The 19,851-nt window shown below is 40.8% G+C and overlaps 1 protein-coding gene across 1 annotated transcript in view; it reads right to left on the bottom strand.

The window, feature by feature from the left end:
- Nucleotides 1–19,851, bottom strand: part of KCNH8 (potassium voltage-gated channel subfamily H member 8) — a 476,768-nt gene that overhangs the window by 214,839 nt on the left and 242,078 nt on the right. Inside the window, exon 4 of the mRNA XM_052642660.1 lies at nucleotides 2,174–2,301. Within this exon, the coding sequence (XP_052498620.1) occupies nucleotides 2,174–2,301 (128 nt within the window). The remainder of the gene's footprint in view (nucleotides 1–2,173; nucleotides 2,302–19,851) is intronic.

The raw sequence follows: 19,851 nt of genomic DNA, 5'->3' as shown, positions 1-19,851 counted from the left end.
CCTGGTTGCGTCCCACCTCTGCTGGTTCCGCTTCTGATATTTCAACTAAGTTGTTCTTTTCCATCATTAAAATGGAACTAATAAAAATCATATCTAGTACCGGCTTGCTGTAAGAATCAAATAATATGATAATAGCAAAGGGGATTTATAAATAGCAAAGACCTACAAAAATATTAAGAAATCTTTCTTTTGGTCACTTGAATGTTAATATATTCAGAATTTCCAGAAGACTGACGTTTAGCCAATAAACTGGGCCATTGTTTCCCCGTCTCTAGTCTCTCTGCCGTCTTTCAGCCTTCTGGCTCTGTTCTCCTTGAAATAAGATGGTGAACAGGGCTCGTCCTGCCTCACGTTTCCTTTTCAGAAATTCTGTACCACTTGCACTGGCAGAGTCTCCATGTTGATTAGACACCCTTCATTACCATGTAGTATTTTAATGCTCCGTCCTGATGTGTGTAATTCTTAAATAAATGCAATTTAGCAAATTAGCCAATTAGTGGGAGTTATGATTTTTTAAATAAGATTTTTAAGTGCTGTTCTGTACTTTGTTGAATCAGAAGGGGAAGAACAGCATGTTCTGTGAATGCATTTTTAAGTTCACTAAGACTTGGTGCATTTAAGTGACTCTGGACTAAAGGCTAGTAGAGTGTCTTCTTTCAGCATCTCAGAGTCTCAGGCTAATATTTGTTCAGGTGCTTTGCTGGCTGGTTTGCATAGAATAAAGGCCAGGTGTGGTTAGATTTGTTGCTTCCTAGAACTTATGCTGTCACTAAGGCTGACTTGGTGAATGGAAGCAGGTGTAACAAGGAACCAGGAGAAGGATTCATGATCTAGTGGTGAGCCGTGTCTCAGGTGTATCCCTGGATTCTCAGCAAATCAATGTGACATACAGGTTTCCCTAGAGAATCTTTACATTCAGCCAAGACAAACTAAACGGAGCGTGACTCTTAACAGCGGTACCTCCAGATCAACACCAGCGTGGGTTATGGTCCTGGAGCACAAATGGGTGGAAACGGTTTGGCTTCCAGAGAGAGCCGCTCTGAGGCAGAGCCGGCTATGCAGCCCTTCATGTTGGATGGCACACCACCCCGGAATCTCTGTTCATAAAACTCAGACAAGAGGATACTTTGTGCCTCTGATGCTAGACTGTTTTAGCAAACTGTGTGCACATCAGATTAGATAGTTTTGAGTTCTCCATGTAAAATGAGATGCCAAAGAAGCTCCTGTGTCCCTCATTCCCAGAACGTAAGCACCTGAGGTCAATTCCAAACTAGCTCTGGTTGTTCACATGATTTTTCTAAAGTCACTGGCAAGTCAGACGCTGAGTCTTGATGTCTGACCCCCATAGTCAGGCATATCCCCAAAGTTGTATGTTCTGGAGATTTTACCATGTAGGTTAATGATATTACCATGATTTGAAAAATCACCTTTGAGTATCTACAATCAAGCAGGTATAGTTCTGGATTTCTAGTGAATTCTCTTTGTCCTAGGAACCTATGATGAAATTAACTGGCAAATCCTGCGGGACATGGGCCACTTAAAACTCTGTGGAGTAACCTTTTATAAGCACAGTTATTTGCTGTGGCTTTGGCCAGATGACTACCAGGTTTCAGAAAGTTGCCCTACTATGATTTACTAAAAGTTAACTTACAAAAAAAAAAAAACGATAAGGTATATGGCATGTCATTTCAAATCCAATGTTCTTAGGTGTGAAATTCCCAATTCTGTGTCACATAAAATGCAAATTTCTAAATGGAGTAATGACTGATCTGTTCATGGCTCCCTTGGATGAAAGCATTCAGTGAAATTAGATAAAGTGCAAAACAGATGGAGTGAAAATTAAATTTGAGAAATTTTAACCAACAAACGATGAATGTGTAATATAACTTCTTCATAAAATGCAACCAGCCTCATTTGCAGTCTCTCTAGCACCATATTGTACTGACTGCAATAATATTCTAGGCTGTGATAACACTATGATTAATCATGTTTATTATGGAAATGCCTTGTGACTGCTGACCTTTCCCAGTTTGTTCTTTATAGGAAAGTGCAAGTCAAAGTGGAAAAAATCTAGGCAAGTCAATAAATGAGTAATTGGAACCTTTCTTTAGTGAATCAAACATTGCCACCAAGGGAAGATCTCACATCCACAGTGTACACACATACCACCTACATTGTTTATTTTCAGTTTGTTCTTTTCTCTTCTTTGCAGGTGGCCAGAGATGTGATAAAGCACCGCTCTGCTTCGTCTCCTGGCTGAATCAAAGTGGGTTCCAGCTTTTGATCGTCCTTTGGCTTTGTCTGGGGGAAATAAAACTCATTAAGCACCAATGAATGTATCATTTGACCCCAAGAATGTCATTTTGTCAGTTCCTTCTCAAGAGCACACAGTACATGTTTTTCAACACCCCAAATTATCTGCTGACTTCTAATGACGTTTAATTTTAGTTCTTTACAATTTATATATTTTTATCTTCATGCTAACATCATTGTTTCAACGAAAGCAAAACATACGAGAGCACAGAGAAACTGTCAAATAGTTCAGGAAAGCACTAAATAAAAAGCCCTGCCCCTTCCTGCCTGCTGTTTCACATTGCTATCCCTAATTTGACTTTCAACTTTTTTTCTCATTTTTTTTCCCAGAAAAATATCCAATTGTGTGCTATATCACCACATTCATATCTATTCTTGCATAAATGGAAATTTACAATAAAACTATTTGCATATTACTTTTCCCCATCAAAATAATGTAAATCATTTCTAATGTGCACGTTAGAGTTTGTCATTCTTTTCTAGAGCTAAAAGTGTGCCATGATAAAGATATAATTAGTGTTATTTTCTTTATTATTTCCCTATCATGAACATGTAGATTTATCCAGCATTAAAAAAAAATCTGTGTAGATAATGTGCAAAGAAAATTCTTATATGCATAGCACTGTGCATTGATGTGCCAAGGTATTCAGTAAATAAATTGCTAACAGTGGCTCTGCAGATTTTAAATTTTGGTATGCATATTCCAAATTTAATTCCAGCAACTTATACTCCCAGCAATGCTGAGTGGATGTGTCTGCTTCACCACACACATCAAAATTATGAAATATATAAAATAACTGTTGCCTGATATTTTGTGGAGAAGGCGATGGCACCCCATTCCAGTACTCTTGCCTGGAAAACCCCATGGACAGAGGAGCCTGGTAGGCTGCGGTCCATGGGGTCGCGAAGAGTCAGACATGACTGAGCGACTTCCCTTTCACTTTTCACTTTCATGCATTGGAGAAGGAAATGTTAACCCACTCCAGCATTCTTGCCTGGAGAATCCCAGGGACGGGGGAGCCTGGTGGGCTGCCGTCTATGGGGTCACACAGAGTCGGACACAACTGAAGTGACTTAGCAGCAGCCACAGCAGCAGCCTGATATTTTGATAGCTGAAAATGCCATAAAATTGTTTGGACTTGCATTTTTAAAATGATGAACATGAATAAGTTTCAGGTATATATTTATTGTCCATTTGCATTTATTTTTATGAAGTCTCTTCACATTATTTTTGCCAGTTTTGAAATTAACCTGGCTCTTTTCTATCTATTTTTAAGAGCATTTGTATCTTAGTCACCATTTTCTTGTCACATATGCTGCTGACAATGCTCCCATTTTGTTACTTAACCTTGGCTTTTATTTATGCAGTATAAAAATTTCACAATTTTATGTTGTCAGGCTTATCAATATATGAATTTGTGGTGTCTAGGCTTTATGTCCTGCATAGTCAAACTGTCTTCACTCAAAAATTAAAAAAGGAAACAAAAATTATTAAAAAAAAATTATGCCTGCTTTCTTCCAACATGTTTGTCTTTTTAAAAATTTTAACATTTAAATCTTGAATTCAATTGGATTCTATTTTAGTAAAATTAGGTAAGTATCCAGCTATTTTATTTTCTTTCCAAAAGTCTACTTCTCAAGAGAAATAAAAAGTTGATTGTATGACTTAAAGAAACATTTAGTCTTTATTTGGTCAGTTGTTGAAGATACAATTTCATGCTATATAAATTGTATATATATGACAATAATTGTCATAGCTATGGTTTTTCCAGTAGTCATGTATGGATGTGAGAGTTGAACCATAAAAAAATCTGAATGCCAAAGAATTGATGCTTTTGAACTGTGTTGTTGGAGAAGACTCTTGAGAGTCCCTGGACTGCAAGGAGATCCAACCAGTCCATAAAAGGAAATCAGTCCTGAATATTCATCGGAAGGACTGATGTTGAAGCTGAAGCTCCAATACTTTGGCCACCTGATGCGAAGAACTGACTCATTGGAAAAGACCCAGATGCTGGGAAAGATTGAGGGCAGGATACGGGGACGACAGAGGATGAGATGGTTGGATGGCATCACCGACTCGATGAACATGAGTTTGAGTGAACTACAGGAGTTTGTGATGGACAGGGAGGCCTGGCGTGCTGCAGTCCATGGGGTTGCAAAGAGTCAGACACGACTGAGCGACTGAACTGAACTGAGAATAATTATAAAATGTAAAAACTGAAAACGTATTTTTCTAAGCTTCATCATCAAATCTCTGTAGTGCTTGGAAGGCTGTCTGATTTCTCTTCATAAAACTTATTTGGGAAAAAAAATGACTTGGTTTCATTGCTACACTGAGGAAGTCATCTAACTATTATTGATGGCCCACGTGCCAGGGCTTATTCTAGAGCCTCGGTATAAATAAATTTCAATTAATTCTCATCCTCAGTGAGATAAGCATTATTATCCTCCATTCACAGAGGAGAGTACTGGAAGGCTGATGGTGACCACACGGCTACTCAGGGATGGGCCAGTCTGTGAAGCCAGATTGGTCTGAAGTCTCTACTTCCACATGCAGCCCGGGTCCGTCAGTGAATTAAGCCCATATTCAAGTGCTGGTCAGTGTGAAGTGGCCCACAGTGAACGTGTGCCATAGTCACAGCCCCTCTGACTCTGATCTCTAGGCATTTCAAGGCCTTTAATGACCTCCCGTTCTCAGGCCACACTGGGATGCTTTCAATGACTGGAAAATAAGATGTTTTATTCATTGCAAAAGTCTAATCTGATGTTACATGTTTTTTCATTGCTGATTTTTTTGCTTCAAACTTTGAGGGTATATTCAAATGAAATGATGTATCACTGTAGTCATGAATCAATGAGAACAGATTAACAAAACACGATGCAGAAGATCAAAAGGGGTTCCCTTCTTTTCAAAACGCCAGTGAACAAAGCCCATTTCATTGTACTACTAAAAGTTAAGATTGCGTTTTCATGTGTTCATTTCTTTTTTGATCTGCATAGAACTCTCATAAACTGCATCTGAAAATGTGATTATTAATTCATCAGGGTGTAACTTTAAGTATACTTAAACTGGATGCCGGCCCGAGTTTCACGGTGACATCTATAGGAACGCGCTCGGAAACGCAGTGGGCTCCTTGTACACCCTCAGGTGGCATCGCGCCACCAGTGTGGTTACAGCGCTGACTACAAAGTGGGCCAGATGAGAGGTCTGTGACAGCCAGCAAGCCAAGTCCCAGCTCCGTGGAGACGTTTAATTATTGGTGAGATTTCCCAAATCAAACAAAAGTGATTTTATAGTCCTAAAAGAGAACCCCTCAAAGGGAAATGTCAGAGAAATATGTCTTGATGTTGGCTCTAAGCAGAAGAAAGAAAAAAGGTTTCCTTGAAAAGTTTTGTTCACAATTTAAGTGTCTTCAAGACTGGGATTGAAAGATCATTCCACATAGGTGATCTAAAATCTCCCAAGCAAAGGATTGAATTTCCGGATTGGTAGCTCCTGAATGAAAAAACATCATAAACAGAGTAGGAAACAACTCATTAAAAAATATGTGTGTGTGTGTGTGGGGGTGTGTGTGTGTGTGAAATCGCTTCCGTTGTGTCCAACTCTTTGTGGCCGTATGGACTGTAGCCTGTCCACGGGATTCTCCAGGCAAGAACACTGGAGTGGGCTGCCGTGACCTTCTCCAGGGGGTCTTCCTGACCCAGGGACTGAGCCTGCGTCTCTTATGTCTCCTGCACTGGCAGGCCTGTTCTTCACCACTAGCACCATCTGGGAAGCCCTGCATCCATATATAGTGGGATTAGCTACCCACTCCAGTGCTCTTACCTGGAGAATTCCATGGACAGAGGAACCCAGCGGGCTACCGTCCATGGGATCGCAAAGAGGCGGACGTGACTGAATGACTAACACGTTCAGTTCCACTTCATACACACAAAACAGTCCTGTCAGCCATGTCTGTAACTGTCATGTACATACAAACACATGAAATATGCATATGAAATACACACGTGTGTTTGTGTAGAAATAAGCCAAATGTCCATAAACAGAAAAATGCATAAACGCTGATACAGTCACGACATAGGATGTTAAGATTCCATTAAACTAGACTTTGGATAAATGGAACATGAAGGAAATAGTGCCTGCCTGTTAGCACAGGAGTATCTCACAATCGTAATGTCAGGTACAAAAGCAGCAAGCAGACGAGGACTGAGAGCATGGCAACGTTTCTATAGTATTCACAAACATGCACGATCGCCTCCCTGGCGGAGCTAGTGGTATAGAGTCTGCCTGCCAATTAGGAGACGCAGGAGACCCAGGTTCAGGCGCAGGGTCGGGGATACCCCTGGAGAGGAGATGGTGCAGCGCTGGAGTATTCTTGGGAACAGTCAAGAAATGTGTGAAGCTGTTTGGAGCGGCATTTTTAAAATGATGAAGGTGAATAAGCTGCAGATATATGTTTATTGTCCATTTGCATTTATTTTTATGAAATCTCTTCAAGTTATCTGTGCCAGTTTCGAAGTTAGCTTGGCTCTTTTCTGTCTATTTTTAAGAGCTTTTGTGTTTTAGTCACCATTTTCTTGTCACATATGCTGCTGACATTGCTTCCATTTTGTTCCTTCACCTCGGATTTTATATTTATGTAGCATAAAAATTTACAATTTTATGTTGTCAGGCTTATCAATATATTAATTTTGGGGTTTAACCCAGACTTTATGTCCTGCATAGTCAAACTTTCTCTGGAAAATTCTGGAAATCCTGGGAAATTCCACGGGCAGAGGAGCCTGGAGGGCTATAGTCCATGGGGTCCCAAAGCCAGACATGACTGAGTGACTGAGAAGACACATGTGTAAGGAAGGAACATATCACCCAGGGGAAACGTGTTCACCGCAAAGCCACCCATGGTCCCATGCACAGGGCAGACTGCCAAGAGGCTGGAAAGCAGGGTCTTCAGCTGGGTCCCCGTGCGGCTCACTAAATGGAAATAGTGAAATTCTATTTTGTAAACTGGATTTGGAGTGTATGGGTTTTTTAAAAATAATATTTTAAAGTTATATAAGGTATATATTTTGAATGTAAAAATATCTCACAACACAAGACTAAAGTAGTGATGGATGCTTTAACAGTGAGATCTGAACAGATTCTTCCGTTAGGGGTGGGACTGGGGGTGACCCATCAGTTGCTGAATGACTCAGGGTTAAAATCCAAAGGTGGAAGAGTTGCTGATAAGATGGGGGAGGCAGAGGGCAGAACATCTCTGAGAGCAAGTAAAGCAGATGAGAGTCTTGGCCAGAAAGGAGCTTGCTGACTGGGAAAAACTCAAAGAAGTCCTGGAGGGCTGAGACACAGAGAACGGGAAGAAAAGGAGAAGCAGAACCTGGAAGGTAGTGCTTTTCCTCACACCGTGTCAGCCGCACTGAGCTGTAGACAAGACTGGGGACACAGTCTCCAGCCAGGCAGCCACGTGCCCTGTGGTTCACACGCAAGAGTCCTGTGCCCTGCAGTTCACAGCTGGACGTGCAAGAGCCTCCCAGACACAGAGTAAGCCTGTACGGTCACTTCCACAGCTATGACTGCAAGGGAAAACCAAGTCAGGGTAAGCTAGAAGGACACACAGGAAAGAGCTACAGAAGCAGAAAGCAAAGGTAGGGAAACCCTTGAGAGTCCAGTGGTGAGGACTCGGCGTTTCCACTGTTGTGGGCCCAGGTTCAATCTCCAGGTGGGGAATTAAGATCACACACACACACACACACACACACACACACACGTTCAGAAAATGTATGATCAATAAAAGCAAAAGAAGATAAAAGAATTAAACCCTTTTGGCAGTTGTGTTCCAGGGCAAGATAGAGACAACACCAACAGTGTTAAAGAGTTTTAAAAGGACCATAAATTTAGAAGACTTTTAAAGTGATGAGATTCCTTTGTACAAAAATCTATCAAATAGTTTTCTAGAGTAAATGAAAACTTTGGGGTGGGTAGTTAATTACCAAAATATGTCCCCAAAGTGGTAAAAGCCTTGACTAGATCAACAGCTGTGGGACAAGTAGATAAAGTGGCCTTCTCCTCCATACTGCTTATCACCCCTGCTAACCAGGTGGTTTTAAAGGTCAATGTCATCAAGCGCAAAAGGAATAAAAAATTCTTTTAAAGCTTCAGAGAACAAAGAAGTCTGAAAATTTCTGAATTCAATCTACAAGCCCAGAAAACTGTGATACCAAAACTAGGTGAGTATAATACGAAAAGATAACCATATACCACATAGAATATGCATGCAAACTCCTAAACAGCACATTAGTAAACTGAATATAGAAGTGTATTAAGAGAAAACACACCATGCTTATTTGGGATTCATGCCAAAGATGGCTTCATTTTAGGAAATCATTATATAATTTAGTAGATTTATAAAGAAGAAAATCCGTGTTAATATCTCAGTAAATGTTTTTTTAAATATAACTCAATATATATAAAAAAAATCTGCCAACAATAAATGCTGGAGAGCGTGTGGAGCAAAGGAGCCCTCTTACCCTGTTGGTGGGAATGTAAGTTGAAACAGCTACTATGGAGCGCAATGTAGAGGTTTCTTTAAAAACTAAAACCAGGAGGTGATATGTGTGAAATTATGGCTGATTTGCACAGTCGTACAGCAGAAATCGGGCTTCCCAGGAGGCGCTAGTGGTAAAGACCTTTCTGCCAATGAAGGAGACCTAAGAGGCGTGGGTTCGATCCCTGGGTCGGGAGGATCCCCGGCAGGAGGACATGGCAACTCACTCCAGTGCTCTTGCTTGGAGAGCCCCATGGACAGAGGTGCCTGGCGGGCTGCATGGGGCTGCAGAGAGTCAGACACAACTGGAGCGACTTAGCTCACATGCACAGCAGAGACCAACATGACACTGTAAAGTAATTTCCCTCCAATTAAAACAAATTAAAATAACCCAATTTACGTTAAAAAAAAAATAAAGCTAGAACTACCAAATGACCCAGCCACCCCACCCCTGGGCATATACCCTGAGAAAGCCTTAATTCAAGAGGATACATTCAGCCCGGCGTTCACTGTGGCGCTGTCCACAACAGCCAGGGCATGGGGCCCACACAGCTGTCCATCAGCAGATGAACGGAAAGAAGACACAGTGCATGTTTGTAGCGGAGCATCACTAGGTCATGAACAGGAGCGAAACTGGGTCATTTGTAGAGACGTGAACATGCTTCCTTTTTAAAAATAAATTCTAATAAGCAAGCAATAGAAGAAAGGAATCTTTAGCTTGATAGAAAATATCAATCAGTAATCAAGGGAAAACTCATTTAATGAGACGACATTAGAAACTTCACAGTTTTTGCAATTTATTCTTATTTTGGAGAGGGGGCAAGACAGAATTTCCCCTCTAAAATGGAAAATGAAGTCAGTGTAAACCCGTTATGAAAAGTGTTGAAAATACAGAAAAATTTAAAAAATAATAAGCATGCCTGGTTGTTTTCAGTATCAGTGATTTCATGCATTTCCTTCCAAATTTTTTCTGCATTTTTTTACTAACTCAATTGTAATCACATAACATATACACAATTATTCCTTGAATATTAAAAAATGGTACATGTATATTTTACAAAATTTAGAAATGTAACAATATAAAGCAGGGAATGACTCTCTTTCATAACACCACCTCCCAGCAATAACTTAACATTTTTGGTGAATTTCTTTTTTGATTTTGTTCTAGGCTTTCTTTTAGTTTCTTCACATCACTGACCTCATTTCATATCAGTCAGTTCAGTTCAGTTGCTCAGTCGTGTCTGACCTTTGTGAACCCATGAATCGCAGCACGCCAGGCCTCCCTGTCCATCACCATCTCCCGGAGTTTCTCCGACTCACTTCCATCGAGTCCATGATGCCATCCAGCCATCTCATCCTCAGTCGTCCCTTTCTCCTCCTGCCCCCAATCCCTCCCAGCATCAGGGTCTTTTCCAATGAGTCAACTCTTCGCATGAGGTGGCCAAAGTACTGGACTTTCAGCTTTAGCATCATTCCTTCCAAAGAAATCCCAGGGCTGATCTTCTTCAGAATGGACAGGTTGGATCTCCTTGCAGCTCAGGGGACTCTCAAGAGTCTTCTCCAACACCACAGTTCACAAGCATCGATTCTTCGGCGCTCAGCCTTCTTCACAGTCCAACTCTCACATCCATACATGACCACAGGAAAAACCATAGCCTTGACTAGACGGACCTTAGTCAGCAAAGTAATGTCTCTGCTTTTGAATATGCTGTCTAGGTTGGTCATAACTTTTCTTCCAAGGAGTAAACGTCTTTTAATTTCATGGCTGCACTCACCATCTGCAGTGATTTTGGAGCCCCAAAAAATAAAGTCTGACACTGTTTCCACTGTTTCCCCATCTATTTCCCATGAAGTGATGGGACCGGATGCCATGATATTTGTTTTCTGAATGTTGAGCTTTAAGCCAACTTTTTCACTCTCCTCTTTCACTCTCATCAAGAGGCTTTTTAGTTCCTCTTCACTTTCTGCCATAAGGGTGGTGTCATCTGCATATCTGAGGTTATTGATATTTCTCCCGGCAGTCTTGATTCCAGCTTGTGCTTCTTCCAGTCCAGCGTTTCTCATGATGTACTCTGCATAGAAGTTAAATAAGCAGGGTGACAATATACAGCCTTGATGTACTCCTTTTCCTATTTGGAACCAGTCTGTTGTTCCATGTCCAGTTCTAACTGTTGCTTCCTGACCTGCATACAGATTTCTCAAGAGGCAGGTCAGGTGGTCTGGCATTCCCATTTGTTTCAGAATTTTCCACAGTTGATTGTGATCCACACAGTCAAAGGCTTTGTCATAGTCAATAAAGCAGAAATAGATGTTTTTCATTTCATGTAACTAATCTTAAATATAATTAACACATAATAATCACTAATTTATAGGTATGAAGAGGGTCAAAGGGCAAAATATCTGCCAAAAGACACAAATTTATAACTTCTAGATTCTTAGACTTACAATTTTGAATCTACTGGCTGGAAGACATGTTTAGGTAGTCTGTTAGCAGACTTCGGGGATATGTATTTTATGGTTTTGCGTATACTGAGCTCTGCAATGGTCTATTGTGACTTTGGTCCTCTAAGAGTGTCTCACACGCTGCCAGTCTCTGGATCCATCAGAGGGTTGGTGTGCCAGGACAGGGCAGTGAGAGCATCCAAACCAGACGAAGGCGACAGGGAGAAGTGCTGTCTATAGAAAATGTTTAAAAACATGCGATGCAACTGCATTTGGTCAGCTGTTTATTACTGCTATGTGCTGGTAATTTAAAATAATTCCACTGGCAAAACAGTCCTCCTCAACCTCAAATCTTTTAATAATCTGAATTCAAAACAGTTGCTGTGGCTATTGCTCAATTTTAATAATACATGTAAATTTCAAAATTAGCACATTTATATCACAATTACAGGCTGAGAGAAAACATTTCCAAATCACTTATCTAACAAGAAATTCATCTCCAGAATACAAAAGGAACTCCCCAAACTCAACAATAAGAAAACTTAGCAATCCAGTTGAAAAATGAACAAAACACATGACAACGTATTTCACTTAAGCTGATACAGAATGGCAAATACTCACATGGAGAGATCTTCAGCATCACTACTGATTGAGGAAGTGTAAACTGTGAGTGTCACTAGATATCACTGCACACCAATCAGGGGAGCTGAAGTGGGAAACAGTGGCAATACCAAATCTTGGTGAGGAAATGGAGCACCTGAGTGTTTCCCATAGTGCTCATGTGGAAATGTAAAGCGATACGCTCACCCTGGAAAACAGTTTGGCAGTTTCTTGAAAAACAACAACAACAACTAACTATAGACTTATCCATACAAACCAGCAGTTATATTCCCGGGCTATTGTCCCAGAGAAATGAAAACTTATAAACATGCAGCCAAAGATGGAGAAGCTCTATACAGTCAACAAAAACAAGACCAGGAGCTGACTGTGGCTCACATCATGAACTCCTTATTGCCAAATTCAGACTTAAATTGAAGAAAGCAGGGAAAATCGCTAGACCATTCAGGTATGACCTAAATCAAATCCCTTATGATTATACAGTGGAAGTGAGAAATAGATTTAAGGGCCTAGATCTGATAGATAGTGCCTGATGAACTATGGAATGAGGTTCGTGACATTGTACAGGAGACAGGGATCAAGACCATCCCCATGGAAAAGAAATGCAAAAAAGCAAAATGGCTGTCTGGGGAGGCCTTACAAACAGCTGTGAAAAGAAGAGAAGTGAAAAGCCAAGGAGAAAAGGAAAGATATAAGCACCCGAATGCAGAGTTCCAAAGAATAGCAAGAAGAGATAAGAAAGCCTTCTTCAGCGATCAATGCAAAGAAATAGAGGAAAAGAACAGAATGGGAAAGAATAGAGATCTCTTCAAGAAAATTAGAGCTACCAAGGGAACATTTCATGCAAAGATGGGCTCGATAAAGGACAAAAATGGTATGGACCTAACAGAAGCAGAAGATATTAAGAAGAGGTGGCAAGAATACACAGAAGAACTGTACAAAAATGATCTTCCTGACCCGGATAATCATGATGATGTCATCACTCATCTAGAGCCAGACATCCTGGAATGTGAAGTCAAGTGGGCCTTAGAAAGCATCACTACGAACAAAGCTAGTGGAGGTGATGGAATTCCAGTGGAGCTGTTTCAAATCCTGAAAGATGATGCTGTGAAAGTGCTGCACTCAATATGCCAGCAAATTTGGAAAACTCAGCAGTGGCCACAGGACTGGAAAACGTCAGTTATCATTCCTATCCCAAAGAAAGGCAATGTCAAATAATGCTCAAACTACTGCACAATTGCACTCATCTCACATGCTAGTAAAGTAATGCTCAAAATTCTCCAAGCCAGGCTTAAGCAATACGTGAACCATGAACTTCCAGATGCTCAAGCTGGTTTTAGAAAAGGCAGAGGAACCAGAGATCAAATTGCCAATACCTGCTGGATCATGCAAAAAGCAAGAGAATTCCAGAAAAACATCAATTTCTGCTTTATTGGCTATGCCAAAGCCTTTGACTGTGTGGATCACAATCAACTGTGGAAAATTCTGAAACAAATGGGAATGCCAGACCACCTGACCTGCCTCTTGAGAAATCTGTATGCAGGTCAGGAAGCAACAGTTAGAACTGGACATGGAACAACAGACTGGTTCCAAATAGGAAAAGGAGTACATCAAGGCTGTATATTGTCACCCTGCTTATTTAACTTCTATGCAGAGTACATCATGAGAAACGCTGGACTGGAAGAAGCACAAGCTGGAATCAAGACTGCCGGGAGAAATATCAATAACCTCAGATATGCAGATGACACCACCCTTATGGCAGAAAGTGAAGAGGAACTAAAAAGCCTCTTGATGAGAGTGAAAGAGGAGAGTGAAAAAGTTGGCTTAAAGCTCAACATTCAGAAAACAAATATCATGGCATCCGGTCCCATCACTTCATGGGAAATAGATGGGGAAACAGTGGAAACAGTGTCAGACTTTATTTTTTGGGGCTCCAAAATCACTGCAGATGGTGAGTGCAGCCATGAAATTAAAAGACGTATACATCTGCCTGGAATGCAGGAGACCCGGATTCGATCCCTGGGTCGGGAAGATCCCTTGGAGAAGGAAATGGCAACCCACTCCAGTACTCTTGCCTGGAGAATTCCATGGAGGGAGGAGCCTGATAGACTACTAGTCCATGGGATCACAAAGAGTCAGACATGACTGAGTGTGTTCACTTTACTCCTTGGAAGAAAAGTTATGACCAACCTAGATAGTATATTCAAAAGCAGAGACATTACTTTGCCGACTAAAGTCTGTCTAGTCAAGGCTATGGCTTTTCCTGTGGTCATGTATGGATGTGAGAGTTGGACTGTGAAGAAGGCTGAGTGCTGAAGAATTGATGCTTTTGAGCTGTGGTGTTGGAGAAGACTCTTGAGAGTCCCTTGGACTACAAGGAGATCCAACCAGTCCATTCTAAAGGAGATCAGCCCTGGGATTTCTTTGGAAGGAACGATGCTAAAGCTGAAACTCCAGTACTTTGGCCATGTCATGAGAAGAGCTGACTCATTGGAAAAGACTCTGATGCTGGGAGGGATTGGGGGCAGGAGGAGAAGGGGACGACTGAGGATGAGATGGCTGGATGGCATCACCGACTTGATGGATGTGAGTCTGAGTGAACTCTGGGAGATGGTGATGGACAGGGAGGCCTGGCGTGCTGCGATTCATGGGGTTGCAGAGTCGGACACAACTGAATGACTGAACTGAACTGAAACTTGAGTCAAAATAAAAAAGTAGTATACGAAAGGGGACAGCAGGAGGCAAGGGGGAGAGCTAAATTAGGAGTTTGGGGTCAGCATTTACATACTACTATACATAAAATAAACAGCAAGGACCTGCCGTACAGCACGGGGAACCACATTCAGTATCTGCCTGTAATGGAAAAGAATCTGGGAAAAATACATAGATATACACATACACAGAAAACTGCCTTCCTTTGCTATATATGTGAAACTAACACAACATAGCAAATCAGTTGTACTTCAACTTAAAAGAAAAGGTTAACTTTTTAAAAAGTAGAATTGATTCTACTTTCTTCAAACTAGGAAAAAATTGTACGAGTAGAGAAGTATACTGGATAATCTTTTGTTCTAAAAGACACACTATTAAGTGTTTAAAAACCCTGTCACTCAAATCTAGTCCCGAGAAAGGGGTAGGTCAGTTCCCAACTGTAGCTGGATTTCTTTACCCACATAGCCCATATATTCACTTCAGTTATTCTGTGTAAGGAATTTAAGTAACTGAGGAACGTCTGGGAGGAGTCTTTACCCAAGCACTGGTAAAGAGACAAAAGGAGAATTGTTCCAGAATTCAATGGCAGGACCTCAATTTTCTTTGAATAGACTCCTTGTTGAGTCAGAGGATACTAGAATAATGCCGGAGGATTGTTACAAGATCAGGTAGTTTTCGCCTGGGCCTGAGAAGCAGAAATATCTAAAATAAAAGTATGAGAAGTCCAAGCAGTGAAACAGCAGGAAATAAAGTAAGACATTGAGATAAACTGAGAACTTTTAAAGTATATAATAATTACAATGGAGTCTAGGTGTGAAGACCAAGGTTATCCTAAATTGTCATGAAAAACAATAAAATTTCTTTCAAAACTTGGAAGATAAATCAAATTACAAAGTGACCTGAGTTATTCACTTTGACATTTGTTACAGCAAATTTATATTTATCTATTTTAAATGTTGAAAATTGCTGCAGCTGGATTACAAATGCATGGGATTTTATTGTAATATGTTTCCTACTCTTTTCTGCATTAAAAATTTTCATAACAAAACATTTTTAAAGCATATTAAAAAGACATAAATGTTTGTGATTATAATCTAAGTCAGTACCAAGCCACTAGCCATTTTGAATCTTAAAAGTGACCACTGCCTATATTTGAAAATTAAAATATGTAAATTTTAAAATTAGAAAAAAATATTCACCAAGAAGATAATAGAGGAGGAGAAGAGGCAAATGAAGAGAAATATTTGTATTTTTTTTTAGTCTATGTTTCTTAACAATACTGGTAGAAACATTTTCAGAAAATATTATAGAAACAAAATGCTTTGATGAGTGATTGATTCTTTGAATTCATGAAATTGTCTTTCAGAAATTACTTCAAATAACTGGACCAAGGCTGGGGTAATTATCTTTTAATGAGAGAGCTGTGTGTATGCAAATCAGAAACAACACACCAATTTGCCAGAGGACCACGCATTTCTCCCTTTCTTTCAGTTGAGTATCATCAGTTACAAGAAAACAGATTGGAGGAAAACTTTGTTCTCAGTTTACTGGCATCATGTTGAAAAACTTAGTTTTAACTCTTGAAAAATGTTGGAGTGATCTAGAAGGAGAATACATAAACTGACTTTTGCTTTTGGAGTTAGAGGATTTTAAAAGCAGAAGAGTCAGACAAATGGTGTTTAGCCACAAAAACTCTAATGGTAAGGGTTTCTGGATTGGTTAAGAGCTGATCTCTAATTATTTACTCTTTTAGGACATAGTTCTGACAATATTTATCCAGGACATAAATAAATCTATCAACCACACTAAGGAAAATGTCCCTAACTATTATAAATATATCAAGTATTATGATAGAAACAGAATTCTCTCGTTCACATTTATTTATTTTTAATGCCTAGTCACACAGTGGTTAGGATTTTCTTTGCTGAAAATTCTAATTGTACAAAATAATGCATGAATCACTCAAGATAATGTGCTGTCTTCAACTCTGTCCTCTCAAAAACTGCAGTCAGTCAACTGTCCATAATCAGCGCTATTAGTTTCTGTCTGTTCTTCCCCTGCACTGCACCCCCTACCGCTCCTGCGGAGGATGTATCAAGCCATTGAATAATGCAATAACTGGAATCTCTCACGGAGGATGTGGCCCTTAAAACACGTTTTTAAAGTTTAGCGTGTTCTGTAGAAGAACTGAAGTCAACATGTTTGTTTTGAAGAGTGCCAATGGTTTAGCTGTAATTATAGTGCGTGTAATTTGGAGTGAGTAGTTGGGAGCAAGGTACCTTAAAAGACCCCCAAAATCATCATGGGGAGTAAAATCAATGGGAAAAGAGTTGATAAACCTAGATTGAAACACCAGGCTGTAAATATTAGGCAGCAGAAACACAACCTTTTGGAAGACAAAGGATTTCATGTAGGTCTAGAATCAGGCAATGAGGATGAATTACAAGGCAAGAGAAAAACATGAGTTGGGGCTTACAGGCAGCAGTGGCGTGATACATTCAGGAAAGAAAAGGTCATCAGCATAAGAAAACAGTGATCTTCAAAATGCTCTACAAAGCTTGGAGCATTTTGGGGGGACATTGTCAGAGGGCTTAGGACGGATGCCTTAGATTATTATAAGCAGTGTCTAGAAAGTTTCAAAAAAATGTTCTCTTCCAGATAAAAGTAACAAATAGAAAAACCGGGAGAGAGTGGTATAAACTGGGAAAAAATACAGGAACTCACATCTATTGGATTTCAGCTATTCACTGTGGATAAACTACATTAATATAAACCTTGCGTTAACCCGATCGGATAAGCTTTGTCCCCTTTACTCCTGGACGAGGTGGGGTCGCTGACGTACCTGGCTCTGCATCACACCACCAGTAGCACCTGCCGCAGCATCGCGTGCAGCTCTGCGTGGCTCTAAAGCCCGCGTGTTTGCCACTGAACACACAGCGTTAAAGAGAATGATGGCAACGACTTACAATTTATAAACTGAAAATCCCCTGATTGTACTGATCCTGACAGGGAAATATGACAAGGGAGTCGGGAGGAGAGGTGGGAGATGGGGTGAGACGGAACAGTTCTCCAGAGAGCGCTGGGTCACATTCTCACCCACACATGCCCCTCTTCCTATCAAAACACAAGGTCAGTTTCCTTTCCTTTTAATTTGTCCTGTGACTTATGAAGCTTTTCTACTTTCCCTCTTTGGATGCAGCCTCTGTGCAAATAAGCAAGGGCTCAACTTCTGAATAACAGAGAGAGATAGATAAAGAGGGAGCTCGAGGGAGACAGAGAGGGAGAGAGAGGGAAAGCTAGACAGCTTCCAGTCATCCGTCCTCCTTCATTAGGGCACCAAAGGTGTGAAGTCCTTTAGAATTTTCCAGCCCCATTTGATGTGCAAGTTAATAGCTACCTGAGTGACTCCAGCCAATATGATTTGGAACAGAAGAACCGCAAGAAAGAAAGAAAGTGAAGTCGCTCAGTCGTGTCTGACTCCTTGCAACCCCATGGACTGTAGCCTACCAGCCTCCTCCCTCCATGGGATTTTCCAGGCAAGAATACTGAAGTGGGGTGCCATTTCCTTCTCCAGGGGATCTTCCAGACCCAGGGACTGAACCCAGGCCTCCCACATTGCAGGCACAGGCTTTACCATCTGAGCCACCAGGGAAGGAAGCCTGCCCAAAGAATCAGGAGAAGTGATACACTGCTGCTGGTTTCGAGTTTAGGAGACATTTGTTATGCAGTGAAGGCTAACTGATGCGCCTAGATTTGGGGTCCTGGAGTGGAGAAAGCAAGTCATCAGGAAAAGATGAAAGAGAAGCCAAAGGGCAGTGTTACCTTAGTCTCCGTCTTTACAAGGCCCCTAGGTACAAACAAGTTCTATTCTGAGATCATGTTACCAATTTGTAAGTCACACTAAGCCTGGGTACCCAACTAACACAATCGACTGGATGGTGCTTCACTGTAATAGATTTATAATGCTTCTCGCCCGTCCACTGGATGCCTGCCCCTCTGTGCCACCATCCTACTGTATTACTGTACTTTTCAAGGCCCTGATTTTTGCTGTTGAGTCACTAAGTCGTCTCCGGATCTTTTGTGACCCCATGGACCGTAGCGCACCAGGCTCCTCTGTCCATAGGATTTCCCAGGCAAGAATACTGGAGTGAGTTGCCATTTCCTTTTCTAGGGAAGCCTTCAGAGTACTGTACCATAAGATTTAAAAATGTTTTCTTTATTTTTTGTGTTTGTTTGTTATATATTCTTTGTTTTAACAAAACTTTTAAAAATTAAACTTTATGTAATTGATCCTAGGTTGAGGGGGTTTTAAGGAGAAAAAAGCTCAACATTCAGAAAACTAAGATCATGGCATCTGGTCCCATCACTTCATGGGAAATAGATGGGGAAACAGTGGAAACAGTGTCAGAGTTTTTTTGGGGGGGGCTCCAAAATCACTGCAGATGGTGACTGCAGCCATGAAATTAAAAGACGCTTACTCCTTGGAAGGAAAGTTATGACCAACCTAGACAGCATATTAAAAAGTAGAGACATTACTTTGCCAACAAAGGTCCATCTAGTCAAGGCTATGGTTTTTCCAGTGGTCATGTATGGATGTGAGAGTTGGACTGTGAAGAAAGCTGAGCACTGAAGAATTGATGCTTTTGAACTGTGTTGTTGGAGAAGACTCTTGAGAGTCCCTTGGACTGCAAGGAGATCCAACCAGTCCATCCTAAAGGAGATCAGTCCTGGGTGTTCATTGGAAGGACTGATGTTGAAGCTGAAACTCCAGTACTTTGGCCACCTCATGCAAAGGGCTGACTCATTGGAAAAGACTCTGATGCTGGGAAAGATTGAGGGCAGCAGGAGAAGGGGATGATGGAGGATAAGATGGTTGGATGGCATCACTGACTCCATGGACATGAGTTTAAGTCAACTCTGGGAGTTGGTGATGGACAGCGAGGCCTGGCGTGCTGCGATTCATGGGGTCACAAAGAGTTGGACACGACTAAGTGACTGAACTGAACTGAACTGAAGGGGGAAAAAAGCATACCACCAAGTACAACTAAAGTTCAAATATTTCCCAATTCTATTCATTTCACCATTATATAATATCAAACACTCTATAAATGTAGTGTTTATGAGAATCAAACCATTTAAGAATTGACATTGAAATGCAAATTCCCACTAAACTTAGCATGGATATATATATATTTTTCTATTTTTGTCTTTCTCCTCTGTAAAT

Source organism: Budorcas taxicolor, chromosome 1, assembly GCF_023091745.1.
Source record: "Budorcas taxicolor isolate Tak-1 chromosome 1, Takin1.1, whole genome shotgun sequence".
NCBI classification, from domain to species: Eukaryota; Metazoa; Chordata; class Mammalia; order Artiodactyla; family Bovidae; genus Budorcas; species Budorcas taxicolor.
Note: the sequence above shows the minus strand (reverse complement) of the source record. Positions and strands in the feature narration are given on the sequence as shown.